Genomic DNA, 20,079 nt, shown 5'->3' with positions numbered 1-20,079 from the left:
GATAACTGGCATACAGCTCTGGCCCCCTCTCTGCCTCCGACACAGAGCCCTCATCAGAGCCTTCCCCAGACTACAGGACTGGCCCATGTTCTTCCCCAACCTCCTCACTGTCTGAATCTTCTGCCAGCTCCACTGGCCGCTGGCGGGCCACAACAGTCACGAAGCATTTCAGCCATCATTGTGCTGATAAATGAGTAATAAGAATGGGTTTTAGGTTGCCCAATGATGGCTCTTTAGATCTACAAGATACTCTGTGTTTCAAGTGAGGAAATGACCTTGGCTTTTCCCCTTCAGCTTCTTTTAGAAAGGTCAGAGTTCTTCCTTCCTTCTTCTCCTTTCCCACATGGAAGGCAGAGTCTTTCAAGAGGTAGGCTTTCTATTGGAACAGTTAACTACCATAATGAACTTTATTCTTATATTTGGGACCTTAATGATGCATCCCCCCAAAAAACTATTAATGAGCTTGGTTGTATTCAAACATGAATGTTCTGCAATAGGTAGAGCCTAGATGAATGAAATGAAGAGACAATTAATAAAGTTAGCAACAAAGGTCCCTGTGCTACCATGCATCATATTCTTTTTTCTTCTCAAGTAGCTGGGTATCTTTCTAAACCAACCATTATGTTGCTACTATCCACCATTCTGATATCTTGTTGAGTTTCTGCAAGAGTTTCAGAGTTTCCAACTAAATAGGCAGGACAGGAACAACACCATACAAAGGAGTGTGGTGTTGTCAGCGTTCCAAATATCATGCAGAATTAAATCATTGTCCAAGGCAAAGTGATCCTTAAAACTCCAATTTAATAAGACAGGCATTTTGGCATTATGCTGTTGAATTTCAACTCTAACGTACATCCGGTGAGTTCACCCAGTTAAAAGTTCATCATCTATCCCCACACCCCATAATTCTTCACATGGTCCAATCTTCATCTTCCACGCTGGCATGTACACCCCTCTTCTTCCAGCCAGGTGTCGAGGTGCGGAGACAAAAGACGACCTTGAGCTTCTAAGAAATCCATAACAATACATTCCACAATCCTACTCCTTTCTATTCCCCCCTCCCAACTACTATACCAATGAAACAGCATAATATATATATATATGTTTTAAATATGTGGCAGGCCAAAGATCCTAAAAGGAACAGAATTACAGACCTGACAGGTGTGATATGCCAAGAGCAGCTGGAGAACAATCGTGTATTGGAAATGATCTACAACACCATACAAAGGAGTGTGGTGTGATATGCCAAGAGCAGCTGGAGAACAATCGTGTATTGGAAATGATCTGCAATATGTCCATTCCTTCAATTTGTTCAAAAATGGCTGCCTGACACTCAATGACACTTCCCTTGTTTCATTCCAGGAATTATAAAAGTCTCCAGAGAGCATGATGGACATGGTGGCTCAGTAGCTAAGACACTGAGCTTGTCGATCAGAAAGGGCGGCAGTTCGGTGGTTCGAAATCCTAGTGCCACGTAACAGAGTGAGCTCCCATTATTTCTCACAGCTTCTGCCAACCTAGCAGTTCGAAAAGGGGGGAAAAAGTCCCTTTGGTGGGAAGGTAACAGTGTTCCGTGCGCCTTCAGCATTAAGCCATGCCATCCACATGACCACGGAGACGTCTTCAGACAGCCCTGGCTCTTCAGCTTTGAAATGGAGTCTCCTAGAATCGGGAACGACTAGCACATATCTATGAAGGGAACCTTTACCTGTACCAGAGAACATGGAGTTGGATCCTTTATTTTCCTTTTAAGAGTTCAAGGTAGCAAAGTAACACATCTAAATCTGCTGTATTGATGGACCTGAACACATATTTTCACCTGAGTGGAAAAATCAACTCACAATAATAATAGACTATACAGATGTCTTCTCTTCTTAATCCATTATAATCTTGAATTCTGTTCTCCACTTTCATCCATTCTTCCTGATTCCTCTTATGAAATGGAATAAATATTATAATTAGAGAAGTAGGAGAAAGAAACAGATGTCTTATGAAAAAGATATTAAGCAAGGACAGTGTAGAAAACAGAATTTTGCCACAGAACAGGAAACTCTTGGGTTGAATCAGGCTAATCTCTGGCATTTGAAGTCAATGGAATGAGGAAAATGGACATGTTTTCATGGCAGAATTGGTCGTCTCCGTTTGATACCCTTTCTCAAGGATACAAAGTCAGACCAATGGTTTCAGCTGTGTGTACATTCTCAAAATAAATCATAATGCTCTTTCTTCATTATTTCTTATGATTGGGTTCACAAATTTCTTCACACCGCTTTCGCTTTTAGTTATGCAAAACTGCAAAGGACAGACCAGGATTTCCTTGAAGGACCTTGGGTCATTGATGTTGCACCATATCTGTCTTGGGCTCTATAAAACCATTGCTCATAAAGCAAGAAAGCATCTGAGAGGGATCCAACTTGACTCTCCATCACTTCTGTTCATTCAGAAAGAGAAGAACAACCCAAGGTAAGCTGCTGGAAAAATAAGATTGTTACTAAGAGGGCTTCTTCTAGGTGGTAGAAAGTATAGAAGTATAGAAAGGCTTTGATGGCAAAGTAGTTTAGAGGATTATAAACAAGGATTTCTGAGAATCCTTAAATATAAGAATGAGAAACACAGTTTTAGCCATTGCTGCACAACTCCCATTAATCTGTAAGGCTGGGGAACCCTTATATAACTCATAAAAAAGTAAAGTTTTATTACTGCAGCCAGAATAACATATGCACAGAAATGGAACAACAACAGAACACTGAATGAAGACAAGGCAATACGGAATATCTTAGAATGTGCGGAGATGGACAAGTTGACTAAGGAAATTCAAGGAAAGGAAGAATCAGAGTACTACTTAGTTTGGGGGAAATGGTGCAAATGGTTAGATTATAGAAATAAGAAATCAGGAAATGTAAAATGTATTGTAGAAGAACTTGGAAACAGTGATAAGAAGGTAGGAAGAATAGGATATACAAAAATAGAAAAATATATAGAATAGAACAAGGGTAATATGAACGTCTGATACAAATGACTAAACATAAACAACTAAGTAAAGGAGTAAGAAACAAAATGACCCACAAATGTAAATTTTGAAGGTATGGTAGGGGAAAAATAACTATAAAGATGCACCGATATGTATCTGCTGTAAGAAGGAACGTGCAGTTCCTGTGTGGTTTGTAAGTTATGTGTATGTTTAAGTGTTTAAATAAAAAAAAGTAAAGTTTGAGCTCTCCTTGTGACTATAATAGCAATCTTTTTTTTTTCTTGGCATCAGTATAAAAGCATTTTCCCTCTGACTACTTCTTCTAGGAGACTTTATGGTCTTCCCTTCTTTTAAACTATCAATCCATCAAGTTTTTCCAGATCAGTCAAGATCAAGTAGATGTTGCTGTCTAGCTCAGCCTTGGTACATGTCCTTTAGAGAAGTGGTTCACCTCTATGGTTTTCCAGATAGTTCTTTGACTTTTGACCTCGTGTACCATCTTGCAATTTCCTGCCAGGTCTCACCCAGAAAGTAACCATGTCTGATACTGCTTAGTTTTTCATGACCGGTCAAGGTTGTAGCTACTACCATCCTGAGTAATTTTCATTTAATGTTAATATCAATACAATACAATACAATACAATACAATACAATACAATACAATAGTAGAGTTGGAAGGGACTTTGGAGGTCTTCTAGTCCAACCCCCTGCCTAGGCAGGAAACCCTATACCCTTTCAGACAAATAGCTATCCAACATCTTCTTAAAGACTTCCAGTGTTGGGGAATTCACAACTTCTGGAGGCAAGTTGTTTCACTGATTAATTGTTGGAACAGCTTGCCTCCAGAAGTTGTCAATGAAATGAAATCCTAGGTTTATTTATTTATGCATTTATTTGGAGAATTTACATGGCTGCCTGTCATTGTATCTCATACAATGACTCGATTTTGTCTTTGCTCCTCTCACAACGTTTAAAACAAGGTCATTGTGAGGCCCTCTCAAGTGACACGCTTGACTCTCAAAGCAGATGATTTCCTTCCCTGTTTTATTTTTTGCTTACTACACCTGCTGCACAGTGCTCCTGGTTAATTTATATCACACTGATTTCACTGGACATAATCCATTGAATTACATTTGGTTCCAACACTTCACTAAATATATAAACTGTTGTGGGAGTCGAGGAAGAGGAAAGCAGCATAAGAATTTTAATTTAAAGAGGAAACGAACATGCTTCCTTTTTGGCATTGGATGGATGAGTATCAGACAAGAAATATATTTCTTGTGTTTAGTATTCCTTTATCTCTTTGAAGGTCAGCCAAACAATGGGTCTCCTTGCCTACTTCAGCCTTTGTCTTCTTGGCATCTTCTTCACCAGTCCTTTTCTTCAAGGTGAGTTCCATTGACATATTTCAATAGGAGTGCATCACTGGTTTTCAACACCTTGCACCATTTAAAAAATATATATAAGAAGCAAGAGTTGCTTTGGTATCTTACAGCATAAGAGCCTCATTGACGTCAAAGTGATGGAGATTACATAATAAAAGGTCTCCAATATTACCTTTTATACTTGGTTTTCTTCTTAAGTTCTTCTAGTTGGCCACTGTGAAGAAACTGTTGAATTCGGCAACCCGATTTAGAAAGATGTTCCTTATGTTCTCAGCATTTTATATACACATCATGTCATTCTCTATTTTAAACTTTAAACAGTGAAAGCTGACACCTGTGCCAGGGAGTGGCTGCAAAACCAAGGCAACTGTTATGCGTATTTTGATCAGAAGTTGACATGGCATGAAGCTGAGGTAGGACAATCAACATCTTTTGTAATGAATACTTTACATGTTTAGGAAAAACATTATAGGATGATGAATAGATTGGGATTATCTGTTCTTCAAATCCTGAAGTACAATAAACAACATATCTCAACATTTTGCATCTGGAACTTATATATCCTTTACCGACTAAAGATAGTCTTGAGTTTTGAGCTGGAAAGAAAGAATTTTAAGTGCAAATACAGGATTGGACTACATTGATGTGTAATATTAGCATCTTCCAGTAAGATTTAAAAATCTTCAATTCATATTGCAATAAGGATTGACCACATTTGGAATTCTATGAAGCTTAACTCAACACATGGGAAGTTTCACAGATCCTGCAATAGGGAAATGATCACAGAACTCATATTCCTTTCGTCTTTCTTCAGATCGAGTGCCAGAGCTATCACCGTGGGGCCCACCTTGCCTCCATCCTTACCACAGCAGAGACTCTCCTGGTGGCTGAGCACATCTCCACTTATCAACAGGAACTTGGCAATGTCTGGATTGGACTCCATGATGTCCGTCAGGTAAGATCATCTAACTTAACCCTGCCCTTATTTATGTGCAGTGGCACAATGTTTATTGACTTGCCTAAATCCAATAGACTCCTGCTCAATACTTCACCTATTAAAACACTCATAATCATAGATAAATATTACCAGTCCATCTTTAGACAAAGTTCTAATTCTCTGGAGCACATTTCCTTTCCACAGACCGGGAAGTGGAGATGGGCTGATGAATCCACTTACAACTACAAATCCTGGATGAACTATCAGCCAGACAACTATGGCAACAATGAGCAGTGCGTGGAGCTGCGACGATCCACAGGTAACCAAACTTCTCAAAGGTTCTCTGAACTTCTCCAGAAGTTTCCAATTTTTCTCAGTCTATGGGGATTCATAGGTAATTTGGTCTGTCTATCTCTTCAGCAGCAGCCGTTTATTTCTTCAGGATCTAAGGAAGCAAGAAAACTTAAAATATGACCAAAATGTTTAGTTTAATTTCTTTAGATAACTGATTAGAGTCCATTTCACATGAAAGACAATGATGTTACATTGGATACCTTGTAATAGTTGCTATGTTTTCCCCAATTGGAGATGATATATATTTAAAATTGGTTGCTAAATTGCATCTAATCCTTTGTCAACATTAGTTCAGCGAGAAATTATTTGATCTAATTTGAGGATGAAGTGGATAAACATCTTAACAGAAGGGGATAAGACTCAGTAGTTCAAAAGATGGAATTCAAACCAAATTTCATAATTTGTCCCATTAGATATACACAGACATGTATGCATATGTGTACATAATCTGATTCCTGTGGATCCTACACATTTGAGGAAGAAATAAAGACCTTTTCTTTATAGCAAATAATAATATCAGCATTTTTCGTATTGTTTCTATTTTAGGCTTTAAACAATGGAATGATGTTCAGTGCAATGTACGCAACGCTTATATCTGCAAACATGAGCTCTAAAGGTGCCTGAAGCTTCTCCCAGTGCTTTCCACAATGCTAAGGTGTTGCCTTCCCACTTACATTATTATGTCTTCACATTCTGCAGAAATATAATTCTCTTCCAGCCTCTTCAAAACATTACTAACTCGCAAGAACTGCCTCTTTGGTCTTCTTCTTCTTGGCCTTTCTCATGGCTTGCATACAGTGCAATATTAATAAAAAATATTCTGATGCAAATCTTTTTTGAAGTTTTCATTCTTGGTTCATTAATGCTCCTCCCCAGTAGCAACATGCAAAGGAAGACAAGAGTCCTTTCGTGCCTATTTCTCAGCATAAGTGTAGAACGTATGCATGTTGCTCATTTATCAAAAGGTGTTCTTGCACAAATCCCATGTTCTACCTACCTTGCATAGTCTCGTACTATCTTGTACAATATTCTGTACAATCAGGCCAGGAATGTATTAACAAAGGAGATCAGGGTAGAATGCATTAACAAAGGAGATCAGGGTAGCTACTCCAAAAAGCTGAGAAATCAGTTCTTAACTAATGAACCAACAACTGTGGTTCATTAGTGCCTAACTACTGGATTTTTCGGAGTATAAGACGCACCAAGATTTTGAAGAGGCAAATTAAAAAAAAGTTTTTGCACTCTGCAGACCTCCCAAAAGTAGCCCGTTTTTCATAAAAATGGGCCCATTTTTTGTCAAAAAATGGGAGGCTTATAGAGGCTCCTCTGGGGGCTGGCGGGCAAAAATGAGCAAAAAACAGCCAATTTTTGCTCCTTCCTGCCCTCACCAGCCCCCAGGAGCACTCTGGAAGCCTACTAAAGGCTATGTATGGTGAAGGGGTGGGGTTTTGGGAGAACAAAAATGCTGTATTCAGTGTATAAGACACAGCCAGATTTTCACCCTCTTTTCTGAGGGAAAAAGGTGTGTCTTATACTCTGAAAAATATGGTGATGAGTTAGTTCTTAACCAATGAATCAACATCATTGGCTAAAGCAGAATTCCCTCCTTACTGAAGAGAATTGTCAATTGGCAGATGACCTGAATGTGTTCTACTGTAGGTGTGAGAGGAGATCACAGAAGTGGGGCTGATCTACTGTTACCTTCCCCACCTCAGATACACCAACAATAGCCAAATCTCGTACACCTATCTCCATTCCTCTGGGCCCTCCACCTCTGGTGATCTTAGAAAAAAATGTCCAAGGTCTATTTCATAGACAAAAGATCCAAAAAAATATCAGGTCCAGATGAAGGAACTACTTCTTGCTTGAAAGCCTGTGCTGAACAACTGGCCGTCAACTTCATCCACATCTTTAAATCACTGGAGATGTATTGTGTCTCTTCTTGCTTCACATGCTTTATTATCATCCAGGTTCCTAAGAAATTCTCCATCAGGGAGCTGAATGAATACAGACCAGTTCGGTTGCTGGGTTTTTAAAAAAATGTTCCATGACTCACTTGACAATAGAATGCATTGTGTCTATGGATATAGTACATGAAATTGTCCTGAACAGAACAGAATTTAACAACGGAGCTGGAAGGGACCTTGTAGGCCATCTAGTACAACCCCCACCCAAGCAGGAGGCCCTACACCATTACTGACAAATGGCAAACCAGTTTTTCTTGAAAGCTTCCAGTGATGAAGTTCCCACAACTTCTGAAGCAACCTGCTATGTTGGTTGATTGTTCTCACTGTCAGAAAATGTCTCCTTATTTATAGGTCGAATCTATTCTTGATTAGTTTCCATCCATTATACTTTGTCCAGCTTTTGGGTGCTTTGGAAAATAACTTGACCCCTTTCTCTCTATGGCAGCCCCTCAAATATTGGATCATGGATTCCCTCTTTATCAGATAATAAATGGATTGCAAGCTATACACATGGGCCTCGAAGCAATAGGATCTTCAAAAATCAATCAAAGAATATAAAAATGTATCCCTTTCCTACCTTAGCAGACATTACCATCTGGCCAATCTTCCTGGATTTAGAAGCTAAACAGGATCAAATTCTGCTTAGAAAAGAAGCCATCAGTATTGTAGAATAAACTAGGAAATCAAGATATATTACAGAAGAAAACAATGCCAGACATATCCGTTCAGTACCCAGAAAAACAGCATTGTTGTTTTCCATATATAGGACCTATCTAGAATCAGTGACGTGTGGTGAGGTTTATGGCTGGTGAGGCTGGTGACGTCATCAGGAAGGCGGGGAATGGGACCACGTGTGCTGGAGGATGAGGCTGCCTCAGCCTCCAGCACACGTGATCCCATTCCCCGCCTTCCTGAGCGTGCTCCGCCAGCTCGCGCTCCGCAGTCCTCGAAAGTGACTGGGGAACGACGAGAACCTTCCTGCCTCTGCTGGACTTTGCGCGCTCCTCACGACTGCATATTGCAGTCGCGAGAGCGCGCGAAATCCAGCAGAGGCAGGAAGGTTCTTGTCGTTCCCCAGTCACTTTCGTGGCTTCGTCATCCGGGAGCGCCGACAACATTTCTGCCTCCGCAGCTCCTGGGCGCGGCCAGACGGATGTATATAATATTATAATATTATGTATATAATATTATAATATTATATATATATATACATATACATACATACATACATACATACATACATACATACATACATACATATATATATATATACATGTATGTATGTATGTATGTATGTATGTATGTTACATATATATATATATATATATAGTATATAATATTATATACTATTATTTCATGAAGAGAGGTGAGGCTCTGCCTCCCCTGCCTCCCCTGACCGCACATCCCTGTCTAGAATCATTACTGTCTGTTTTGAATTTTCCCAACTTTCTCTATCATACTATTTGACTCATCACGTTTGGGGAGGTAAAACCAGAGGTGGGTTTCTACTGGTTCAGACCAGTTCGGCTAAGTAGTTAGTAACTCGGTCACATGCCACCCCCACCCCAAACCAGGTCTATTGCACACAAAAAATGCCCAGAAGCCATTTTTTACTACTGCGCATGCATAGCACATATCAAGCACGTCCCTGAGCAAACCGGAAGTAACAGAAGTTGGAACCCACCTCTGGATGAAACTGCATGAGTAATGTTACAATTTTCAGCAGAAGATGATGCATAACTTGCCCCCTGACTACGTCATAAATTACTTTCTAATCGCTGCACCTTACCTGGTGAATCTCTTAAACATTTATCTTTTTAACTTGTTTCTGGAATGACCAGCCTTTGCATTATAATTGATATTGCCCCATGAGTGAGATTTGTCTTCTGCAGAGAGCAATGCCCATCACTGAAGAGGAGGACAGAAGAAGTTGGGGATGGAAGCAAAAGTTTCACACCATATTGATAAATTGAGGCAATGGAAATCTGATCCTTCATAAATAGGGGAAATAGGACACTGACTATTCCTCTCAAAACAAAACCTGAATAGAAATTGTGCTGCTAAAGTCCCACAAAATGATCCATGACTTGAGATTAACTTGATAATGTTGGCCAACCAAGTAGTCACATACTTTGTGAAAAGAAGTCAAGGGATGTCATGAAAAGTGAATATATCACCCTAGAATTATCAGATTAAGACAGCAGGTCATCTAATTTATGTCTCAAATAATTTTGGCTAACTAGTTAAAAAAACACTTTGGAAAAAAAGATTATCTATTTCCCAACTTCTTATAAGAAATGTTTGAGCTTCAAAAATATATATTTATTATACTGAAGGGTCTATCAAGGCATGAAGAAAAAAAAGAGAATTAACTGATCTTCCTGGATCTCTAATTGTTTCTTTTTAATACTATTGATGGTAGTACTTTAATCAACTGGCTCAGACTATTTGATTGTCCTATATAGATTAGTATAATTTTTAGGCAAGTATTGTATCATTATTATTATCATCACCAATCACTTTTGAAATTAAGGATTGTCTTGTAACACACAGTTAAATCAATTTGGTTTTTTAAATACATTTTATTTTGTTTGTACAAACTTCACGTCTTTGCAACACATTACATTTTTTGTACCTGTCTGTTGTGTCCGTTTTATCTATACCAATAAATCTTTTATAACTATGACTTTATATATTTGTGTATTTGCATTACTTCGTACATTTTTTTCATTCTAATATAATATTCTATATGTTCTATGTGTAGCAGTTTTACTACATTTATGTCATTTTGTATAATATATAATATATTAAATCTTTTGTAACTATGACTTTATATATTTGTGCATTTACATTATTTCATTCTATATGTAATATTCTATGTATTTTTTTCATTCTATATGTAATATTCTATATATTCTATGTGTAACAGTTTTTACTATATTTACGTCATTTTGTGTAATATTTATTTGCTATAGTCTATCTCATATTTCAATCTTTTAATCCTTTTCTGGTTTTGTAGTTGTCTATTGTTTTGTTCATCTTTCTTCCTTTCTTTTTTGCTTTCCTGCTTTTCCCCTCCTTTCCTCTAGCCAATTGTACAATAAATCCCATACGGAGTAGTATTCAGATTCGTCTTTCTCTTTTAGTTCATCTGTGAGCCTATCCATCTCTGCACATTCCAATATTTTTTTAATTACATTTTCTTCTGTTGGTATATAATTATTTTTCCAGTTTTGTGCGAATATAACTCTCACTGCCGTAACGATGTGTAAAATTAAGTATGTAGTATTTTTTTTTTCATAATTTCCTTTTATAATCTCTAAACAAAAATAATTCAGGTTTTAGTGCAATTTGATGTGTAGTAATCTCCTCTAGCCAATCTTTTTGGCAAACAATCTCCTGGCAAACATTTTAAACATTTTATTGGGGAATTTTTAAAGGGAATTTTAATTGTATTTGTATTTTAATTAAGAACTGTACAGTATATTTTTTACCTCCTCCGTTTACGTCTATGTCTACGTCTACGTCTACGCTTCTGTCTATGTATTTGTATATGGTTTTAACATGACTGTACACCGCCCCGAGTCCTGCCAAGGAAAGGGTGCGGTCTAGAAATAAAATTTATTATTATCATTATTATTATTATTATTATTATTATTATTATTATTATTATTATTATTATTTCCAATACTTTTTCGCAGCTGTGCACATCCACCACATATGGTAGTATGTTCCATGTTGTTTGTTGTATTTCCAGCAGATAGGTGAACATTCCAGGAACACTTTTGCCATTCTCGCTAGTGGAAGGTGCCATCTGTAGAACATCTTGTACATGTTCTCTCTATAAGCCGTTGCCATCGTTAATTTGTAGTTTATTTCCTAAATTTTTTCCCTTTCCGCCAATTCTATACTATACCCAAAGTTTATCGCCCATGTTATTATCGTTTCTTTCACAGTTTCTTCTTCCGTTTTAAATTTTAATAAGTAGTGATATATTTTTTTAATCAATTTTTCTTCGGTTCCCTGTAAAATTTTATCCAGCTCTTGCGGCTCCTTATAGAATCCGTCCCTTTCCCTGTCTTTTTTATACCTTGCCTGTATTTGTAAATAGGGCCACCAGCCAATATCTATTCCCTCATCTTTCAGTTCTTGCTTTGTTTTTAGCCTTTCTTGGTTGTCTAATATGTCTTTATATCTTATTATCTTGTTTATGTCCAATACGTTCAGGTATATCAGAGCTTCCATGGTAGATAGCCAGGTTGGGATTTTAGTGTAATGTTTTGTTTTGATTTTTAACCATGTTTGTAGTAGAGCTTTTCTAATTAAATGTTTTTGGAAATAGCTATGAATCTTGTGTTTCCCATCCCAAATAAAGGCGTGCCAACCCAATTCCAAATTATAACCTTCTATTGTTAATAATCTTCTGTTTTTCAAATTGATCCAGTCCTTTATCCAGGTGAGAGCTGCTGCTTGATAATAAAGCTCCCAATCAGGAAGTCCAAATCCTCCTCTTTCTCTACAGTCTTGTAACAATTTTAATTTCATTTATGGTTTTTTTCCCTGACCAAATAAACTGTGCAATTAATTTGTTTAAATCTATGGGGAAAAAATTCTCTTGGCTAATGGGCACCACTTGAAATAAAAATAATTTTTGGTAGTATATTCATTTTAATGATGGCAATTCTTCCCATTAAGGATATTTGTAGTTTCCTCCAATTTTCCAGATCCTTCTTAATTTTCTGAATCATTTTAACATAATTATCTTCTTTAATTGTTGAGCGTTTCCCTGTCAGCCAAATTCCTAGGTACTTTACTTTTTTTGCTATTTGCATTCCCATGTTTTCCTCTAATTCTTGCTCTTGTTTTTTAGTAAAATTCTTTGTAATGATCTTTGTTTTGTTCTTATTAATTCTAAGTCCCGCTACCTTACCGAATTCCTCTATTTTTTGGATTAATTTAATTCCTGATTTTAATGGATCCTCTAATATGAATACCATATCGTCCTCAAATGCCTGTGTTTCATATTCCTCTTTTTAAATTTTTATCCCTTTATTTCTTGATTGTTTCTAATTTCTGTTAGTAGAACTTCCAGTGATAGTATAAATAATAAAGGTGATAATGGACAACCCTGTCTCAATCCTTTCCATATCTTAACTTCTTCTATAGTGTCACTATTTAAATCAATTTGATTAGGGCCTGCTCAGCTGACCTCTACATATATACACACATACAACTATTCCCCAACCTTTTATACCCCTTGATCAGGGATGTCAAACTCAATTTTATTGAGGGCTGTATCAAGGATTTGATCTCGGGGGGCATGAGTGGGTGTGGCCAGCTCTATGTCACAAGTGTTGGGGGCACTTGTGGTGGCCCAAGCACTCTGCCAGACAAAATGGACTCCTGAGCCCCATTTTCAGTTGTGACGGCCTCCTGTAACCCTCTGTCAGTGAAAATGGAGCTCAGGAGGGGTGCATGTGGCCCTCCTGAGCTCCATTTACACTGGCAGAGGCACCATGAGCCAGTCCTGTGGGCTGGATCTGGCCCCTGGGCCTTGAGTTTGACCCCATGGCCAACTCACCACGGGACAATTCACTGCGGGTCAAGAGTGACACTAATATCAAAGAAATGGTGGAATCGAATGATTAAAGAAAGAATGCAAAAGGAGGAACAGAATGAAATGTGAATGACAAAAATTAAAACATTTTTAAATTTATTTTGAAAAATTAAATTGAGTTATTAAATTGTCCTGTGGTGAGTTGTCCTACAGCAAGTTGGCATGTTGAGTAATCCCACAGTGAGTTGTCCATGGCAAATTGGTCACAGCAAGTTGGCTGTGGCAAGTTGCCCCATTCCAGGGGGGAAATGCCATGAGGCATTCCAGCCATCACTGAGCTGATAGAGGTGTAGTAAGAACAGGCTTTATGTTGTCTCAATAATAACTCTGTAGATCTGTGAAATATTCTATGTTTCCAGTGAGGAAATGATTTTGGCCTTTTCCCTTCAACTACTTTTAGAAAGGTCAGAGTTCTTCCTTCCTTCTTCTGTTTCCTCACGTAGAAGACAGTGTCTTTCAAGAGGTAGGCTTTCTATTGAAATAGTTAACTATCTTAATGAACTTTGTTTTTTCCACTTGGACCTTAATAATGTATCCCTAAATACAATTAATGGGCTCAAACATGTATGTTCTGTTAAAGACAGCGCCCAAATGAATGAAATTGGGCATATAATAACTAAGATAAACAACAAAATTCCTCACATAACCTCATAATCATACCTCATAACATCTATATTCTTTTTTCCTTAAGAAACTAGGACTTTCTCTAAACTGAGCATTATGTTGCTACTATCCACCATTGTGATATTCTGTTGAGTTTCTTCAAGAGTTCCAGAATTTCCAACTGAATAGGCAGGATAGGAATAACAGTGTGGTGTGATATGCCAAGAGGAGCTGGAGAGCAATCATGTATTGCAAATGGTCGACAATACTTCCATCCCTTCAATTTGTTCAAAAATATCTGTCTGACCCTCATTGGCTTCTCTTGTTTCATCCCAGGTGTTTGTTAAGTTTTCCTGATGTCATGCATTTGGATCCTTTCTTTTCCTTTTAGGAGTTCATGAGGATACATGAATCCTCTTATAAAGCTATATAAATATTACAATTAGAGAAGGTGTAGGAGAAAGAGGTGAAGATGTCATACAAAAAATATCTTATTACTCTTCAATATCTTCATAAATTATTTAATTGAGACAAGAGAAGGGGAACTCAACAAATTTGTAGATGATACCAAGCTGGCAGGAATAGCCAACACCCCAGAAGATAGGTTCAAGATCCAGAAGGATCTTGACAAAGTTGAACACTGGGTTCTATCTAGCAAAATGAAGTTCTGTGATGAGAAAAGTACATTTTTACACTTAGGCAAGAAAAACCAAATGTACAGCTATAGAATATGTGGAACTTGGTTCAATGGCATTAACTGTGAGATGGATCTTGTTCTCCTAGTGGACAACCATTTAAACATGAGCTAGGAGTGTGCTGCAGATGCCAAAAAAGCCAATGCAAGCCTAGGCTGCAGTAACTGAGGGATAGAATCAAGATCACATGAAGTGTTAGTACCACTTTACCGCCTTAGTAAAACCATACTTGAACTACTGCATCCAATTTTGGTCACCAAGATATAAAAGGCATGTTGAGATTTTGGAAAGAATGCAGAGAAGAGCAACAAAGATGTTTAGGAGGCTGGAGGCTAAGAGACATGTACCTTTGCAGGAATTGGGTATGTCTAGTCTAGTGAAAAGAAGGACTAGGATGACATGATATCAGTGCTACAATATTTGAGGGGCTGCCACCAAGAAGATGATGGTCAGCATATTCTCCAAAGCACCAGAAGGAAGGACAAGAAGTAATGTATGGAAACTAATCAAGGAGAGAACCAACCTACTGTAGAACTAAGGAGAAATTTCCTGACAGAACAATTAACCAGTGGAACAAGCTGCCTCCAGAAGTTGTGGATGTTCCATCCTTGCAGGTTTTTAAGAAGAGATTGGTCAACCATTTGTCTGAAATGGTATAGGGTCTCCTGATTGAACATGAGATTGAATTAGAATGTTTCCATGGTCCTCTCCAACTCTGTTCTGTTGGAGAATTCTGACATTGCAAAAATCAGAATTTTGCCACAGGCTGGGGAACTTGTGGGTTGAACCATGCTACTCTCTACCTTTAAGGTGAATGGAATGAGGAAAATGAAGACATGTTTTCACAGAATTGATAGTCTCATTTGACATCCTTTATCAAGGATACAAAGTCAAAACACTGGTTCCAGCTGTGTGTGCATTCTGAAATAAATGATCGTGCCCTTTCTTCAGTGATCCTGATGATAGAGTTCACAAGCCACTTCCTACTACTTTGGCCTTCATTTACACAAAAATGGAAAGGACAGACCAGGATTTCCTTGAAGGACTCAGGTCATTGATGTTGCCCCATCTCTGTCTTAGGCTCTATAAAACCTTTGCTCAGAAAGCCAGAGAGTATCAGAAAGATCCAACTTGACTCTCCACCACTTCTGTCCATTCAGATCATCTCAAGGTAAGTGGCTGAATAAATAAGATTCTTACCAAGAGGGCTACTTCTCAGGCTATAGAAAGTATAGAAGGACATGTTGTCAAAGGCTTTCAAGCAAAGTAGTGAAAGAAAGGGATGAACATGGATTTCTGGGAAGTTTAAATAGGGAGAACACGGTTTAAGCCATTGCTGTCAGCCCCCATTAATTGATAACATTGGAGAATCACAATGTAAATTATAAAAAGGTAAAGTTGAGCTCTCCTTGGACAACAGTCATATTTTTTCTTGGGATCAGTATAAAATTGATTTCCTGCTGTCTTCTTTTAACCTTCCTGTTTAGAAAACTTAATAGTCTCCTTTTCTTTCAAACTATTAACCCATCTAGCTTTTCCAGATCAGCCAAGGTCAAGTAGAACATGCCATGTAATTCAACCTGGCTTCATAGACTAATCTATATCATTTAGAGAAGTGGCTCATCAGTATCTTCTTCCAGATGTTTCTTTGGCTTTTCATATTCATATACAATTTCCTGATAGCTCCCATTCCAAAACTAGCCACGTATTATCTTGCTTAGCTATTTATGATCAAGCAAGGTTGTCCAATTGTTGCCACTCTCTGTCTAGATAATTTTCATTTAATATTAATATAAACAAAATGAAATCCAGATGTATTTATTTATAGGACATATGGCCACCTACCCCATACAATGATTCATTTTGGTCCTGGTACCACTCACAACTTTTAAAACAAGATCATTCTTGAGCCTCTCAAATGACAGGTCTGATCCTTGGAGATGTTTTATTTCCTCATTTTATACTTTGCTTAGTTGCTGAGCACTTGCTCATAATTAATTTATGTCCCACCGATTTCAATAGATCTGGTGAAAACATCATTATATTTAGATCCAATCCTTTACTAAATATATAGCTGCTATGGGAGTCAAGGAAGAAGAGAGCAGGATAAGAAATGTAACTTAAAGAAGAAATGCATGCATGCTTCCTTTCTATATTTGGGTCAGTGAAGAAAACAGATTTCTTGTATTTTGTATTGCTTTCTGTCTTTGAAGGTCAGCCAAACAATGGGTCTCCTTGCCTACTTCAGCCTTTGTTTTCTTGGCATTTTCTTCACCAGTCCTTTCCTTCAAGGTGAGTTCCATTGACAAATTTCAAGGCGAGTACATCATTGGCTTTCAACTTGCTTTATATCTTACAGAATAAGGGCCTCATTAATGTCAAAGTGATAATAACCACATAATGAAACCCTTCCTTTCACACTTGGGGTCTTCTCCTAGTTGGCTACAAGCTGAACAAAATGTTGAATTAGAAAACCCAATCTAGCCATTTGATTCTGTGAAAGATTAACTTTCTGTGCAGGATCCAAAAAGATCTTGACAGATTTGAACAATGGGCCCTATCCAACACCATGAAATTCATGTGAAGCAAAACAAGGTGTTACAGCTAGGCAGGAAAAGCCAAAGATACAAGTACAGATTAAGTGAAACCTGGCTCAAAAACAGTAACTGTGAGAGGGACCTTGGAGTCCTAGTGGATGATCACTTAAACCAGGGGTGTCCAAACTTGGGAACTTTAAGACTTGTGGACTTCAACTCCCAGAATTCCCCAGCCAGCATGTCTTAAAGTTCCCAAGTTTGGACACCCCTGACTTAAACATAAGCCAGCAGTGTATGGCAACAGCCAAAAATAGTAATACAATCCTTGGTTGTATAATCATAGAATCAAAATCACACGAAGTATTCATCCACTTTATAAAACCTTAGTAAGACCACACTGGAATTCTGCATCCAGATTTGATCACCCCATTACAAAAAGGATATTGAGACTTTGGGGGGGAAATGCAAAGAACAGCAATTAAGATGATTAAAGGCATGGACACAAAAACATGAAGAACAGTTGCAGGAATTGGGCAGAGCTAGTTTAGAAAAAAGAAGGACTGGGGATGACATGATAGCAGTATTCCAATATTTGAGGAACCACCACAAAGAAGAGGGTGTCAACTTATTTTCCAAAGCATCAGAAGGCAAGGCAAGAAACAATGGCTGGAAATTATCCATTGAGAGATGCAATCTGGAATTAAGGAGAAACTTCCTAACAATGAGGACAATTAATCAGTGGAACAGCTTGCCTTAGAAGCTGTAGGTACTTTGTCACTGGAGATTTTTAAGAAGAGATGTCTGAAATGTCTGAATATTTGTCTGAAATAGTATAGGGGCTTCTGCTTGAGCAGGGGGCTGGATTAGAAGACCCCCAATGTCTCGTCCAGCTGTATTCTGACACAAGACATTTCTTTTGTTCCCAGGATTCTACATAAACATCATGTTCTTCTGTCTTCTAATATTCTTTTTCACTTCCCTCTTTCAATGCAGTGAAAGCTGACACCTGTGCCAGAGAATGGCTGCAAAACCAAGGAAACTGCTATGGATATTTTGATCAGAAGTTGACATGGCATGAAGCTGAGGTAAGAAGCATTTCTCACAATCAACATCTTCTATAATGAATGATCTACAGATTTAGGAAAAATATTGTAGGGTGATAGCTAGATTGGGTTTATCTGTGACACAGAAAAGCCACAGTAAATAATATATCTCATTATCCTATAATTCAAACTTATATATTCTTTACCAACACTCTGAATTAAGGTACTCTTAAATTTTGAGCTGGAAGGAGACATGTTTAAGTGCAAATATAGGATTTGGCTAAGTTGATCTGTAATATTATCATCTCCTAGTAAAACTTAAAATGTCCCTTCAATTCACATTGTGCAAATGATAGACTGTATTTAGAATTTTACAAAGTTCAACACATGGGAAGTTTCACAGATCCTGGTGTTGGGAAATGATCACAGAACTCATATTCCTTTCGTCTTTCTTCAGATCGAGTGCCAGAGCTATCACCGTGGGGCCCACCTTGCCTCCATCCTTACCACAGCAGAGACTCTCTTGGTGGCTGAGCATGTATCCACTTACCAACGGGAACTTGGCAATGTCTGGATTGGACTCCATGATGTCCGTCAGGTGAGATCATCTGACTTAACTCTGTTCCTATGTTTCACTAACAGCAAATAACACAATGTTCATTGACTTGCCTTAATCCTGTAGACTCCTGCTCCATATTTTGCTGCTAAATATCCCATACCTCGTAATCATAGACTAAAATTACCAGCCAATCTTTCGTTCCCATTCTCTAATGCTCATTTCCTTTCCACAGACTGGGAAGTGGAGATGGGCTGATGAATCCACCTATAACTACAAATCCTGGATGAATTACCAGCCAGATAACTATGACAACAATGAGCACTGTGTGGAGCTGCGACGATCCACTGGTAAGCAAACCTCTGCCTGCAGGACATTTCGATATTCTTAACGACATGGATTTGCAATCAATTTTCAAGTTTGCATCTCATCCTTTTTCATTAATCTGCCTCGGACAAAATTCTTAGGTGTAATTATAGGAGAGAAATGGATGAAAGTGTCAATAGCAGTCATAAAGATGATTTTGAAGGCAGCATTAAAACCAAACAAGCTTTTTTTCTTGTGTTATAAAGAAAGATTCATACATATGTATTTGTGTGTATTTTGCATGTGTGTATTCATTTATCTAGACCATTCTTTTTTGGAAAAAGTAAAGCACCCCTCAAATAGTAATACTTTTCATTCACATTTTAGGCTTTAAACAATGGAACGACATTCAATGCAACACACGTAATGCCTACATCTGCAAACACGAGTTGTAAAGTTGTCTGGTGCTTGTCCCTGTGCTTCCCAGGATGTTGCTATGATGGGCTGCTTTCCTTCTAGTCTCATCACCTTCCACAGAGATAAAGTTCACTTCCATCCTCTTCAAAACATCAACTTACAAGAACTACCACTTTGGCCACCTTCTTCTTTTGAGGCTTTCTTTTGTCTTGCAATATCAATAAAAATGTTCTGATGCAAATCTTTTCTGAAGTTTTCGTTTTTGGTTCATTTACCCTCCTCTCCATTAAAGGTAAAGGTTCTCCTCGCACATATGTGCTAGTCGTTCCCGACTCTAGGGGGCGGTGCTCATCTCTGTTTCAAAGCCAAAGAGCCAGCCATATCCGAAGACGTCTCCATGGTCATGTGGCCGACATGACTAAATGCTGAAGGCGCACAGAATTCTGCTACCTTCCCACTAAAGGTGGTCCCTATTTTTCTACTTGCATTTTTACATGCTTTTGAACTGCTAGGTTGGGAGAAGCTGGGACAAGTCATGGGAGCTCACTCCATTACGCGGTGCTAGGGATTCAAACCACTGAACTGCTGACCTTCTGATTGACAAGCTCAGTGTCTTAGCCACTTAGCCCTTCCTCTCCATTAAGAAGATGCAAGGACAAGAATCCTTTTGTGCTTCTTTCTCAGTTGTGAA

At 38.1% G+C, this 20,079-nt stretch overlaps 2 protein-coding genes across 2 annotated transcripts; both read left to right on the top strand.

Moving 5' to 3' along the window:
- Nucleotides 1-4,292: 4,292 nt before the first annotated feature.
- On the top strand, nucleotides 4,293-6,261 carry LOC309401830 (C-type lectin Cal-like; the record flags this gene model as incomplete). The annotated part of the gene is made up of 5 exons (XM_081971117.1): nucleotides 4,293-4,359; nucleotides 4,678-4,769; nucleotides 5,171-5,311; nucleotides 5,498-5,612; nucleotides 6,194-6,261. 5 exons carry the CDS (start codon nucleotides 4,293-4,295, stop codon nucleotides 6,259-6,261), a joined length of 483 nt encoding a protein of 160 aa, XP_081827243.1.
- Nucleotides 6,262-16,754: 10,493 nt separating this feature from the next.
- Nucleotides 16,755-19,438, top strand: LOC309401322 (C-type lectin Cal-like; the record flags this gene model as incomplete). The annotated part of the gene is made up of 5 exons (XM_081970390.1): nucleotides 16,755-16,821; nucleotides 18,060-18,151; nucleotides 18,567-18,707; nucleotides 18,901-19,015; nucleotides 19,359-19,438. The coding sequence occupies 5 exons, from the start codon at nucleotides 16,755-16,757 to the stop codon at nucleotides 19,424-19,426; spliced, it is 483 nt and encodes a 160-aa protein (XP_081826516.1). The 3' UTR covers nucleotides 19,427-19,438.
- Nucleotides 19,439-20,079: the final 641 nt, after the last annotated feature.

The sequence above is a fragment of the Natrix helvetica genome (genome assembly GCF_964273705.1).
Source record: "Natrix helvetica genome assembly, chromosome: Z".
Taxonomy (NCBI): Eukaryota; Metazoa; Chordata; class Lepidosauria; order Squamata; family Natricidae; genus Natrix; species Natrix helvetica.
This window is presented reverse-complemented; position numbering and strand designations above follow the sequence as displayed.